This window comes from Polypterus senegalus, chromosome 9 (assembly GCF_016835505.1).
Source record: "Polypterus senegalus isolate Bchr_013 chromosome 9, ASM1683550v1, whole genome shotgun sequence".
NCBI lineage: Eukaryota > Metazoa > Chordata > Cladistia > Polypteriformes > Polypteridae > Polypterus > Polypterus senegalus.
In genome coordinates this window covers 12,463,864-12,478,161 of record NC_053162.1, presented here as the reverse complement: position 1 = coordinate 12,478,161, position 14,298 = coordinate 12,463,864, and the positions used below count along the sequence as shown (strand labels likewise).

General features: G+C 38.5%; 1 protein-coding gene across 4 annotated transcripts in view; it reads left to right on the top strand.

Moving 5' to 3' along the window:
• Nucleotides 1-10,214, top strand: part of LOC120535113 (LIM/homeobox protein Lhx2) — a 102,601-nt gene extending 92,387 nt beyond the window's left edge. For all 4 annotated transcript variants that reach the window (XM_039762704.1, XM_039762702.1, XM_039762703.1 and 1 more), the window contains exon 5: nt 8,272-10,214. In XM_039762704.1, the coding sequence (XP_039618638.1) occupies nt 8,272-8,562 (291 nt within the window). In that variant the 3' untranslated portion in view covers nt 8,563-10,214. The remainder of the gene's footprint in view (nt 1-8,271) is intronic.
• Nucleotides 10,215-14,298: the final 4,084 nt, after the last annotated feature.

Sequence of the window (14,298 nt, the reverse complement as noted above, 5' to 3'; positions counted from 1 at the left end):
AAACAAACTGAAAAGATGTTCTCATCATTATGTTGATATATTTAAACATATTAATTTCCTTTAATGAAGAATCAAATTATAGGATTGTTTATGAAATATTTAGTTTTTCTTTTTTTTTTTCACATTATATTGCGTTACACTGGAATGTTTTAAGTCATAATTTGTGCTCACACTTGTCGAGTGATTTTAATATATTCAAAAGTATTAATATTCTATAAAGAGAAATAAAAAAAAAATCAGTCCTAAGCAATGAGTTGCCCGTGTTTTACATGAATTAGAAAACACACTCCTACAGTATCTTGGGGACATCCCATAGCTGATTAGTGCATCTCCTTACAAGGCCGACCTAATAAAGACAAAGACATTTTCAAATAATATCTGAAGTAATACTGAAATAAAACTAAGAAAAAGCACCAGTCAAGACAAGGCTGTAAAAATCCATTATAACAAATGCAAAAAAACCGCAGATTTGCATTGAACACGGCATCCTTGGTATTAGGAAAGAGAGAGAGGGTGAAGAAGGTAAACTAACAGTACAGTGGCAGCTCTAAATAAACTACAATGTTCCATGACTGAGAGGGTCAATACTGTAAATGGTGCAAAGATTAAAAAAAAAGACTGATGCTAGATGTTCAATTCAATTCAGTTTATTTTTTTTATATTACTCGTCACGGAGTACAGGCGCAGAGCGCTGTGACATGTTCAGTGGTAAACTGCAAGCATACATTTTACAAATAACGGAATACAGCATATGCACAGATGAAGACACAGATTTGTTTAAACACACAGGAAAACAAAACAGAAAAGGATTAACATAAGTAGGGCCTAGCACAAGCACCTTGAATATGGGAAAGGTGCTATATGAATATAATGTATTATTATTATTATCCATCCATCTATTATCCAACCCGCTATATCGTAACACAGGGTCACGGGGATCTGCTGGAGCCAATCCCAGCCAACACAGGGCACAAGGCAGGGTGCCAGCCCACCGCAGGGCACACACACACACACACACACCAAGCACACAATAGGCACAATTTAGGATCGCCAATGCACCTAACCTGCATGTCTTTGGACTCTGGGGGGAAACCGGAGCACCCGGAGGAAACCCACGAAGACACGGGGAGAAAATGCAAACTCCACACAGCGAACCCAGCAATGGCGTAGCTAGGAGGGGGCGGCACGTTTTTGGGGTTTTGGGGCTTAGTACAATTTGTGTGTAAGCAGCAGTCAAAACAAAAGTCAAAAAGTCAAATTCTCTGATTTTTTTAACCACAAATGCTTGAAAAATAATGTTCAGACTGTCCTTCTGCATCAGACTCCGCAGTTGAAATGTATGAGGCAATGACAAAAATAAACATAAACATTACCCCGATAATAATCTCTAGGAAGATAAACAACTAATTTACAATTTATAATTTCGTTATCAATCCGAATGCATTCTTGCTCTGCGCAGAAAACATCCCCACCTATCACTTGTACCCTACTTTGGTTGTGGTTTTCGTAGCGTAATTATATTAAACTAATAATCAGAACACAGCTTATCAGTGCATCTATACTATATTCTTGTCTAGTTGATGCTTATAAATGTATATAAAAAAATATTGCTGTTTCTTTATATATGAATAAATCTATGCAAAATGTATCTTAATTTTTCTCTATATGTCATTTTAATTTTCTATTTAAATAGTTTAACATATTCAGATTTGTTGGAGGGCGACAAATTGAAGCACTGCCCGCCCCGAGCGGCACGAACTCAAGCTACGCCACTGGAACCCAGGTCTCCTTACTGCGAGGCAGCAGCACTACCACTGTGCCACCGTGCCGCCCTATGACAAAAGTGAAGATTATTACTAAGTTACCTCCATATAATCCAGTAACAAGAATTACAGTTTGTTTTTACAGATACTGTATATGTTAAGCAAATAAAAAGAAACAAAAAAAAAATGCCTACAAAAGCATATACTCATCTAGAATATAAAACCAAAACGTGTGTTCCTTGGTTTTCCCTTTAGGAAGGAAAGCAGGGAGTTAAAAGTAATCAGTGAAATCAACAGAATGATTAAGTCATCTGAGCTAATTATGAAATAATGATAGTAAAATATTATTAAAAACATTTAAGGGGTGATCAAAAGGTTTTGAACTTGACTTATTGAGAGAAACACCGGTAGAAACCAAACACGTTTTATTTTTAGTATAATCCCTGTAAACACTTTAGCACTTGTTATAACATTCGCTATTCTTTTCCATGCCAATCAGATATAACGTCTTGCTTGTGACACCACTTTTCTATTGCTGACTTGATGCCTTCATCTTTCACATACCACTGTTGTGATCTTTAATTTTCATACATTTTTTAATATCTTTTCTGATTATATTCCTGCCATTCCGTATGCAGAATATTTGACTGGGCAAAGATTTTGAGTTTTTGGTCAAAAATGGCTCATTTCCAAAGCGTATCTTTTGTTCACATTATGCTGCAATACCATTATGTTTTCCCTGTGAGCACCACTATTTTAGAACCTTTTGCCTTTGCCGTTTCCCGGACAATATTTCCCAGAATACACTGCAGTGCTCTCGCTTGAGATGTCATCAGAGCGGCAGTGTAAAGGTCGTCCCCAGCAGTGTTGGGTCACCAGAGTATGATGGTGTGGAAGAACAGCCCCTGGGCACAGACAGACAGACACCGAACGTCCTAAAACACGCACATTAATTAGCCTATATAATAAACAGCACCACAGTGCCTATATCAGCCAGTCTCAGTTCCTTCTTTTCTTCCTCCTCTCAGCACCTCTGCCACCTTTACTCCTCTCCTTTCCAAGCTCTGTCTTCTTCCTCCTGACTCCGGCTCATCCACTGCCCCTTTTATAATCACTCGGATGTGCTCCAGTTGGTCCATGACGATTTTCCGCCAGCACTTCCTGGTGTGGCGGAAGTGCCGCATGAGCACCCGGAAGCACTCCGGTTGTGTCCCTGGAATTCCTTCCGGCAGCACTTCCAAGTGTGGTGGAAGTGCTGCCATCCAGGGTTCCATAGTCATCCGGGCGCCCCCTGGCGGTGGCCACGGGCCCCAACTGGGATGAGCTTCCAAGTTCTGATCCCGTGGTCCCCATGTAGGCGGTTGCCCTCTCGTGGCCCAGGGGAGGAACTGGCTCTCTCCCAGTTGTTCCAGGTGTCCCGGCTGGGTAGGATCCCCAGCTGCCTGCCACAATGGGTAAGCCCTTGTTTTGCTGAGATAAAGAATGTTCAGTTTTGCTCATCTTGGATGCTGTTTTGTTTTGTTTTTTTGACTGTGATTTGTTTTTTTGTTTGCCATTTTGGTTTTAACGATTGATCATGTTGACTCTTGGTTTTGATTATTTGCTCATTAACTGGCTATGACTTATCCGGTCATTTCTCATTTTTTTTCCTTTACTGTCTCTTTCAAGTCAGTACAAGCACACTCTATTAAGGTAGCCTGACTTATTGGGTAGCCATATGTGTGTTCCTCTGGATCATGGTAGGTGGTGACATCTCTTTGTAAGCACACACTTGAAGAGCAGCCTTTGTAATCTATTGCGTTGATTTAAAGCATGGTGGATATTCTCAACGGTTTTCGTCACCACCTTTCTCTGCTTAACCATTTCAAATGAAAAAGCCAATCAGTGAAATGTTGACTGGCTATTTAGGCCTTTGTGAAGCTGTGTGGACAACACCCTCAACATCATAAGAAAGCTGTGCACATGTATTACCAGTGCTAGCTTGGACCCTGAATTACGCTGGTGTTGGAAAATCGCCATGCTTCCATTGAAAAGCTTTTTAAATTTCTCCCTGTCTTGAGATTCTCCTTGGAATTTTGGATGCAGTGATGCTTTATTTTTGGAGTTACCATTTTGGGAAACAATGTACATATTTAATTGTTAATGCAGAATGGATTCAACTGATCCATAACGGGTTCTTTTAGTGTCTTCCATCTCGTGCATCATTACTCTTTCCATTCTTCATTATGTTTTCCTTCCCACATTTGTGTTTTTTATTGAAGACCAACCAGACCTTGGGTCATCTTTTTGAGATCTGTCTTTTGACTGTCATGTATAGAGAGACAAGTCCTATTACATGAACAAGTTCGGGTCCAAAAACATACATATTGACTTAGTTATGAAATGGGGACCATACACTATAAAGCAGAAATGCACATGTTTTACTACACCGGAGCCAACCTTCGCTATTTAAAAAATGAGCACCGCAGAATAACTCTTTCAAGTTCAGACTCAAAACTTTATCATTCATCATGGATGAGAACATAACAAATTTGACAGCTAGAGAATAGCATATTGAGCGTATTTGGTTAGTACATAGTAAAAAATTAGCAATCTCTCATTCATACACTTTTTAAAACTGTCAAGAACTTTGATGCTTTAGGTTGATCCTGATTCCTATGTGGGAAAAAGTTCTTCCAGAACTCCATGTTGAACGTTTCCCACACAATGTAAACTCTATCTGATGACTTGGAGGTCATGTTTTCATGACCTCGTTATGACATGTACAGCATCAAGTAGGTTACTGGATTGTATTTTTGGATGGCATGGTGCCTCAAAGATCCCAAAGAGTTATCTGGGCACTTTATATTTAGTTGTCTGTGTGGCCTTTTTTTCTTTTTTTTGTAGGTACTCCAGTTTTCTTCCCACATCCCAAAGATGTTATGTTATGTTCATAAGAGAATCGGCCCACTTATAATTTATTTGCTTAGCAGAAGCTCATATTCAAAGCCGCTTACTAAAAAGGTCCACATAATTGAATAAACATTAGTTTAGGGGACTGTTTTAGACCAAGTGTTACAGGAGAACATTACAAAATTGATCATCACAAGTGAAGAGCTCCGCAACAAACCCAACAGCTACTATAAGTTGGACAGGAATTGGCTGAATAAGAGAGCCTTCAAACTCTTCTTAAACACATTGAGAGAGTCAACAGTTCAGATGGAGGGGGGCAGCTAGGAGCTACCCATGATAAGAATCGAGATTGGGATTTGATGCCAAGGTGGCATCACTGGATCTTAGTAGATGAGAAGGAATGCAGGACCTCACATGTGCCTCCATATGTATGCAGTAGGTACTGAGCCACTGACAACCCTGTAGGCAAGAATCTAGGATTTGAACTTAATGAGTGCTGCTGCAGGGAGCCAATGTTGTGATTTGAAAAGAGCAGTGACATGTGTCCTCCTTGGCTGGCTGAACACCAGAGGTGTGTCTTTTTGTGATATATATATCAAAATGAGGTGCGTCTCATTTTGAGTTATTGGCATGGGCTTGGTGACACAGGCCAGTACTTTTTGGTGGCAGAGAATTGCAGTAGTTCAGACGTGATAAGACTGTACCAGAAACTGTGCTGCATACTCTGTAAGATACGTTTTAATCTTGTGGATGTCGTAGAGAGTGAATCAGCAAGACAGAGATTGCTGTGACATGGTCAGTGAAGGGTGGCTGGTCATCGATCACCAGCACCCAAAGGTTGGTGGGTGTTAGCATTAATGAGCTAAACTGAAAAGAGAAGGGATTCTGAATAGACAGAGGAGTTAGGATAATAAGAAGGTCTGCCTTTGCTGGGTTGAGCTGGAGATGGTGCTCCTTCATCCATGTTGCAATATCAGTGAGACATGCAGAGGTCCTACCTGATAGTGTGTAGTCCTCTGGAGCAAACAAAAGGTATAGCTGCATATCACCAGCCTAGCACTGATATAAGAAACCATTGTTCAGGATGGTAGGGCCTAGTTAGGAGGTGAATAGTGTAGTGTGCGGCCAGGGTTCTTTCCCAGCTGGGATGTCTCCACGCTGGGAGGAATGGGGGAGTAAGCGTGGCCAGGGCGTTACCTCCCCTGGGATACTAGATGGCAACCCCCCTGGGTTGCAGCGGAACCTCGGACTCCTGCGGTTCTTCATGGGAGTTGGAGTGTGGTGCAGCCCTGTTGGGATCCACAGGCGCCGCCAGGGGGTGCTGCAGCAGGAGCTGCTGAGCTCTTTTGGGCAGTTCTTCTGCCACACCCGGAAATGCTGCCGGAAATGAGTATTCAAGCACCCGGAGCACTTTTGGGTGTGTTATAAAAGGAGCCAGCAGCCTCTACTTAGGGAGCCAGAGTCTGGAGGATGAGCGACGAAGCTTGACCTGAGGAGATAAGGAGGAAAAGGAAAAGAGTGAAGAAAAGAGACTTGTGGTATTGTGCTGTGCTTCTGCTTGGACTGTGTTATACTTGTGGGGAACGGGGAAGGCATTTCCCACAAGGGAAAAAGAAAATAAAATCAAGAGTGGGTATTAAACTTGTGTTCCGTGCTTGTCTGTGTCGGGTTCAGCTGGTGGTACCAGCCTGGTGGGCTACAATAGAGATAAGAGAAGAGGGCCCAGCACTGATCCTTGGGGCACCCCCATGTTTGCCTGGTGCACCCTTGACATTTTCTCCTTGTAAAAATCTGCCCAAGAAGTGGGACTCAGCCTACCTGAGGGAAGTTTCAAGGGTGCTAAAGTCAGAGAGGGTGGCATGGGGGATCTGATGGTAGACCATGTTGAATGTAGAAGGATTATCCAGCAGATGATAAGAGAATAAAGGTTTTCAGTTTATAGTGTCACTATTATCATGTGTAGAGAGTACAGTCACAAATGGGTTCAATACTTTTTTTTTTTTTACAAATGGAACAATTCAAATGCTTTGCTTCTCTGTTTCTCTTTTGTGTAGAGGTGATTAGCCGGTAATCAGTCCAGGAAGAAGAAGGTTTTCTTTTTGGCCTCTTCTCCCTTCGTTTTTAACAGTGTTGTAAATGGCTGCAGTCCTGCTCCAGCTATTAGCACTTATTTAACAGAGAACTATAAATGATTTAAGTTACCCTTTATACACGGGCCAGAAAAGCGTTCCTGGGCTACAGCGTACTGTTTTTTTTATTGCACCATCTGGTTACCCCATTAAGAGATGATGTCTTTCTTTCTTTCTTTCTTTCTTTCTTTCTTTCTTTCTTTCTTTTTTATTGACACTTTTACTGAGCTATTCCCCTTACTTAATTCTGCTTTGTGTCAATGGTAGCCTGATGTTTCACTCGGGTGCTGAAATTGTGGTTTGAGAAGCCTTGCGTGAATTTTATGAAATTAATAAAAAAAAAAAAGTCTAAATTAGCATGAGTCACCCTAATTCGGGGTGTTTATTAGAGAGGTAATGATTTTCTTCAGGAGGCAGAACTACTTAATAAACGAGAATAGTTGGGTGAAATATTTGAAATATTAAAAGGTGTGCTTCGATTTTAATGTTTAATGTCTAACTGTCCTCGATTGTAATAGAAATTTGTCATTTTCCACCCCCTGACAGAGGGCTAGATCGCTAGTATAGGATCACAAATCAAAAATAACATCATATTCACTAACCTTGAAATAATCTCCAACAATACCCCACATGCTTATGTTTGAAATTTGGCATTTTTAATGTCCTGGCAGTAGTTCTTAGAGGGCTAGGACCACCAGAAAAGATTCACATATCAAAAATATCATATGATGGACGTTCAAAAAGTTTCCGCACTTTTATATTTTCGTTGGAAACGGTGAAGGCGGGAGGAGGAGTAGTAATTGGGCATTGAAAAAAATGGTACGACACTGGAAAAATTGCATCGCAAACGAAGGTGACTAAGTTGAAAAATGATGTCATTTGTTTTTGAAATTCTTAATAAATACGGTTATAAAAGAGTGGGGAAACGTTTTGAACGTCCCTCGTAGTTGTGATCAGCAGCCTTGAAAATCATAAAATAACACTCTGCATACCTTTATTACAGATTCCCACTTTTTTGAAGTTTTGTGAAAAGGAATAACTTTGACCCCTCATATCCCATTAGGGGGTCGGTTGATGTGGCATGCACAACTTCAAGTCCTTCTGATCATTTTAACTGAAGACAGCTATTTCTTCACCATTTAGCATAATGGTGTAATTTCCTGCACAATATATGGTCTGATAAAGAGCCTAAAAATGAGGGTGTTTAGGACTAGAGGGCTGAAAATAACAGCAAAAAAAAAAAAAAAGCCTGTCGTCTTACATACCAAGACATCGATGCGAGTTGAATGGTGCATCATACGTAGTGATTTCAAACCATTCGTAAGTAATTCTTACATAAAAATGGGGTTAAAAAAGGCAACAGATCCTCAAGGGGATAAACTGATGACAACGGAAATATCAGGGCACCTAGCCTGAGTAATTTCACCAGAGTTGCTCAATGTCCATAACTCACACTGACTACTGTGTCCTGTTCGATTGGTTTACAGGTGTGGTTCCAAAATGCCAGAGCCAAGTTCAGGCGGAATCTCTTGCGGCAGGAAAACACGGGTGTGGACAAAGCATCGGATGGCTCAACGTTACAAGGTGGAACACCATCGGGCCCAGCGTCTGAAATCTCCAACGCCTCGCTGAGCCCGTCCAGCACCCCTACCACGTTGACTGACTTAACCAACCCCACTATGCCAACAGTTACGTCGGTTTTAACGTCAGTGCCTGGCAGTCTAGAGGTCCACGAATCTCGGAGCCCTTCACAAACTACTCTGACCAGTCTTTTCTGATGTTTCTTCTATTTGCAATTCCTATGGAAAGAAACAATTCAAAAGAAGAAAGAATTTAGTTTTATCCCAGGTCTGTTTTAGTCCCTTTGTATGACTGACTACCTAACAGCACTAAAGAGCTTTTGTTTTTTTTTTTTGTTTGCTTTGCTTTTTTGAGGATTGAAGCAACTGGTTTTTTTTTTTTTGTTTTTTTCAACAACATGTTTACAGACTGAAGAAGAATGAAACTCAGAAACTCGTTCATGGATATAAAATGTGACACAACATTTGTGTAACTGTACAGTTTTTGCGGACCGAGTAAGGGAATGAATTGTCAAAAGTCAAGAGAGAACGACAGCAGCATCACCTCCCCCAAAAGATCTTGTTGTATGTTGTGTATTTTCAAAGACTGTCATGTGCCTTATACACTGTCTTTTTTTATTACGCCAACTTTTCATGCCCACCTCCTTTGATCTGAATTGAATGCAGGTATCTGATTTTATTTTCTCAAATTAACATTGGGCTTTTGCTTCCTTCAGTTAACATTTCATGATGACTGCTGGATAGATTTCAGGTGACGTCTGTGTGTTTCAAGCATATTACACGTCCTTAAAACCCATAGAGGGAGAGAGAGCTTGGCTGGTAACACACAGTTTGGGCTTACTCGTTCGTCCTGGTAACTTTATATTTTCAAATGACCAGATTTTACATTTTCCTATCCCATCATAAATAAACGCTCTGACCGTACAGCTTTCCTTGACTTGTGCCAGGTTCACTCCATCTGTAAATGGCGGTGTCTGAGAGATCTAAAGAGGGCCTTTTTAATTTTTTTCAAAGGTTGTAGAGAAAGTGAGTTTAATCCTCCCTCCCTCTGTGTTTTGGGTGTAATTGATTTGAAACATGTGCCCAGAAAAGAGGTTTGCATAATTTTACAAAAGTAAGAACAGCTACTTCTACCTTTCCAAAATGCCCAATTCTGTAGATTTAAAATCAGATACAGTTTCTTGCTATTGTGTAGTCATGACAGTTTGTTTAAATGACATGAAGATGTGTTTGAAAATTGCACAGTAAAACGCCTAATCTGGTCTTAAGTTTGACATGTAACTTAAATGCAAACAATAAGAAGCTAAAGGATACCATTTTTGCCTTTATCTATTATTAGATTTAATACGTCGATCAAAGCTAAACAAGTAAACGAAACTGACAGTTGTATTACCCATAGTCACAGTTCACAGAAACTGAATTGGTTTTTGCTTCGTCGACTCATTATTATGCATTCATTTTAAAATGACTATACCTCAAAAACATATATACCTGAAATACATTTTTAAAATGAATCCAGTTTTAGTGATCTAGGCACTCCTTTTGACACACACACACACACACACACACAGACACACACACACGCTTGCGGAAAAAGAATATTCTGGTGATATTTGTTTATTCCTTTAATCCCACTTCTGAAAAGGAACAAAAAAGAGAAACAAACAGAAGTGACTTTTTAAGTGTATAAAAAAAAGCATTTGTATTAATTAGGATGTAAAGGGTTCTTTTGTTTATTTTCAATGGCTGTAGTGTAATATAATACAAATGTAATACAAAGTTTTTATGCATTCAAGTGTTGAATCCGTTCAAAGAAATAAAATTACAAAATATGTTGATTCTTCAGTGAACATTCATTTTGAGCAAATTCTTTATTTAAAACTCTGAAAAAGATAATATATGTATTATATACATATATAATATATACATACATCTATATGGTGTTTATATAATATTTATGCACCCCTGTAATGGAAAAATTTGGGTAAAAAATGTATGTATGTATACATGTATGTAGGTGCGTGTGCGTGCGTGTGTGTATATCGGTTTTAGAAGAGGAAATATGTATATCATATATAAAGTGTGTGTGTGTGTATATATATATATATATATATATATATATATATATATATACATGTATATGTATATATAATACAGTATATATACAATATATGTGTATACAGTTTATATACACACATACATATATATGTGTGTGTGTTTATATTTACTGTATATATATGTATAATAATATTCGTATATATAAAAACATGTACTGTGTGTGTGTATCTGAATTTTTTGTTGTTTCTAGACCTGCTTTTTTCATGTGGTTCATACAATATTTATATTTATATTTATATATATATTTATATATATATATATATATATATATTTATATATTTATATAATATAGTGCCTAGAGATAGATAGATACTGTAGATAGACAGACAGATGCATATTTTATCTAAACTTGCTATTTACTTTAAAAGCTCATATATAAATTGTAAGATCATGAATAAACATGGAAAAAAATATACAGTGTATAGCTGGTTCATAACATGTACAAAATGATTTCCAGTATATGCATATATCCAGTAATCCATGTTAAGTCTGCTTTTTTCCCTAATAGCTTAGTAGATATAAATAACAATTATATACCATATGAATCATATTATATATCTATAATATGTATTATATGGATATGTATTTAATATACTGAGATACATTTAGGACTCTTTAATGGAAAAAGAGGATTTGCAAAATGGCTCAGTGAATATAGAAATCCAAGTACTCTGATGTGTTTGTGTGTGTGCATCCATATATTGATGTAAGAATTAAAGAAATAGTTACATATATATAATTTTTTTAAACTGTTAAACCAATACACACATGCATGCACATTTCTCTGAATTCATGAGCTTATAATGAAAAAGCAGATTTAGAAAGTATATGTATGTATGTGTATTATTTGTTTTTTAATATATATATATATATATACAGTATATATGTAAAGTGTATATATGTATATATATATACAGTATATATGTAAAGTATATATATATATATATATACAGTATATACACGAGGGTTATTCAAAAAGTTTCAGCACTTTTATATTTTTGTTGGAAATGGCGAAGGAGGAGAAGTAATTGGGCATTAAATAGTTGGTACGACGCTGCAAAAATTGCATCGCAAACAAAGGTGGCTATGTAGAAAAATGATGTCATTTGTTTTTGAAATTCTTAATAAATAGAGTTTAAAAAAAAGTATGGAAACTTTTTGAGTATCCCTTGTGTATATACACAGTATGCACAAATGCACATTAACAAACATATACACACACACACACACACACACACACATATATATATATATATATATATATATATATATATATATATATATATATATATATATATATATATATATATATATATACACACACACGTCTAATATTGTCTGGTGCTTATTAAAGCCAAAATAAATTTTAGCCAAGAAAGAGAAGTCAACATAAGAGAGATTTGTTCCAACCGATTACCTCTGTCCTGGATCTGGGAGGCATCCCTGTTGTTTTGACATCATAATCGAATTTAATTTTCTTAATCTTAACAATTCTATGTTGTCATTCCTTTTGAAAACATGAATATTAAAAACAAAATAATTCTAGTGTGGATTAAAACTGATACTCTTCTATGTTGAAAATAATTTTTAAACTGTAAGGATGACGCTATCCTAATATACTGTATGAGCTCAATTGTAACAAGCCGATGTTGTGTGAAGTGGGATGTTAACGAAAATACGTCAATATTGCCTTTCAGTCCTGTTTGTGGAAACATCCCTTAATTTGTTAAATACATAAGCGCTTCATCTTGTTTTATATGAAAACAATCAGGGATTTTTAAAATTGAAAGAGAAAAAGACTATGTAATATGAATATTAATAATGATAATAATAATAATAAGAGTTTATTAAGGGACACTGGGATTTCATATTTGTATTTAGTGACATGCTGTCCACAGTAATGGCTTTATTGCTGTGCCATTCTTTGATTGTTTAGAGTTCACTGGGTTTAAAATCTGTACGTTTTCTACGTAGCAGTCCTATTGTTTTCTTACATGCTTGTACAGTTCCATATTTGATGTATTTAGTCCTCAGTTCTGTTAAACATAAAAACTGAACATTCCTTTTTCTTGAAGTTTTTATTTGTGTACTTTTCAAAATGCTCATTGCATCCTGAATGTATTTTTTACTGTTAAGGATGTTAAGAGCTTAGTAACTGTTCTGTTTATTCAGGTTATTTGGTCAGTTAAATTGTCCTATTATCTCATCTAGATATCTTTTTTAAATTCTGAACTACATCCATCCATCTTCCAACCCGCTGAATCCGAACACAGGGTCACGGGGGTCTGCTGGAGCCAATCCCAGCCAACATAGGGCACAAGGCAGGAACCAATCCTGGACAGGGTGCCAACCCACCGCAGGACACACACAAACACATCAAGCACACACTAGGGCCAGTTTAGAATCGCCAATCCACCTAACCTGCATGTCTTTGGACTGTGGGAGGAAACCGGAGTGCCCGGAGGAAACCCACGCAGACAGCATGCAGGATCCATGCAGGGAGGACCCGGGAGGCGAACCCGGGTCTCCTAACTGCGAGGCGGCAGCGCTACCACTGTGCCACCGTGCCAGCCCTATTATGAACTACACGACTCGTTGTGTGAGGAGGTGTCTCCTGGTTTCTCTTTTGATTGCACTTTGCTTCAGCCCCACTAGGTGTCCTCAAGTACATGCTTCACTATTGAATTGAAAGATGTCTGCTGGACTAACCAATCTGAAGTCTTTGATTTGGTCACAACACGTTGCCTTCACTGACTAAGTCTCAGCCCTCAGTAGAGTTAGCTATTGGGTTTATGCTGTACGTGTACATAACTTGATTGATGTTGCTTGAGTAGGCCTCAGCTCAAGAGTCTTAAAATGACAGACAAGTATGGAAAATGGACAGATTGATGACTTTATAAAAATGTTTGCAGAGGACGGCCACTTAAAAAAATACCAGAAGGTTATTTGGGGCTTTCATCTTAAATTGAATTACTCAGAGGAATGTAAAATTCTGACTGAAATGTAATATAACGTTCATCCATTCATTATCTGACTTGCATATCCAGTTCATTGTCATAGGAAGCTGGAGCTTCTTCCAGAGGCACTGAGTGCAAGGTGGAACCTAACTTGGTCAAGGCTCCAGTCGATCGCAGGACACACTCCTGCTCATACTCACACACACTCAAAGCGGGCCAAATTAGAGCCACCAATTAATGTGAATATCTTTGCCATGTGAGTACCAGGAAGAAAATCCATATACAAACAAATAATGGACAACTCTGCACAGACCGAGCATTCAAACCCAGCACTCTGAAGCTGTGAGACAGTATTGGTAACCACTGGACGACTAAGAATATAACAATGCTTGATGCAAATGACAGCTATCATCAAAGATGCTAGGGTAATTCATCCATCCATTTTCTAACCCGCTGAATCCGAATACAGGGTCACGGGGGTCTGCTGGAGCCAATCCCAGCCAACACAGGGCACAAGGCAGGAACCAATCCTGGGCAGGGTGCCAACCCACCGCAGGACACACACAAACACACCCAGCGCCAATTTAGAATCGCCAATCCACCTAACCTGCATGTCTTTGGATTGTGGGAGGAAACCCACGCAGACACGGGGAGAACATGCAAACTCCACGCAGGGAGGACCCGGGAAGCGAACCCCAGGTCTCCTAACTGCGAGGCAGCAGCGCTACCACTGCGCCACCGTGCCGCCCTAGGGTAATTCAAATATCTGAATACACTGGATATCCATTTTATTTTTCAAACATTGTACTTAAAGAAAAACAATGAATATGAAGGACCGCTTCAAACTAAATACAAATAT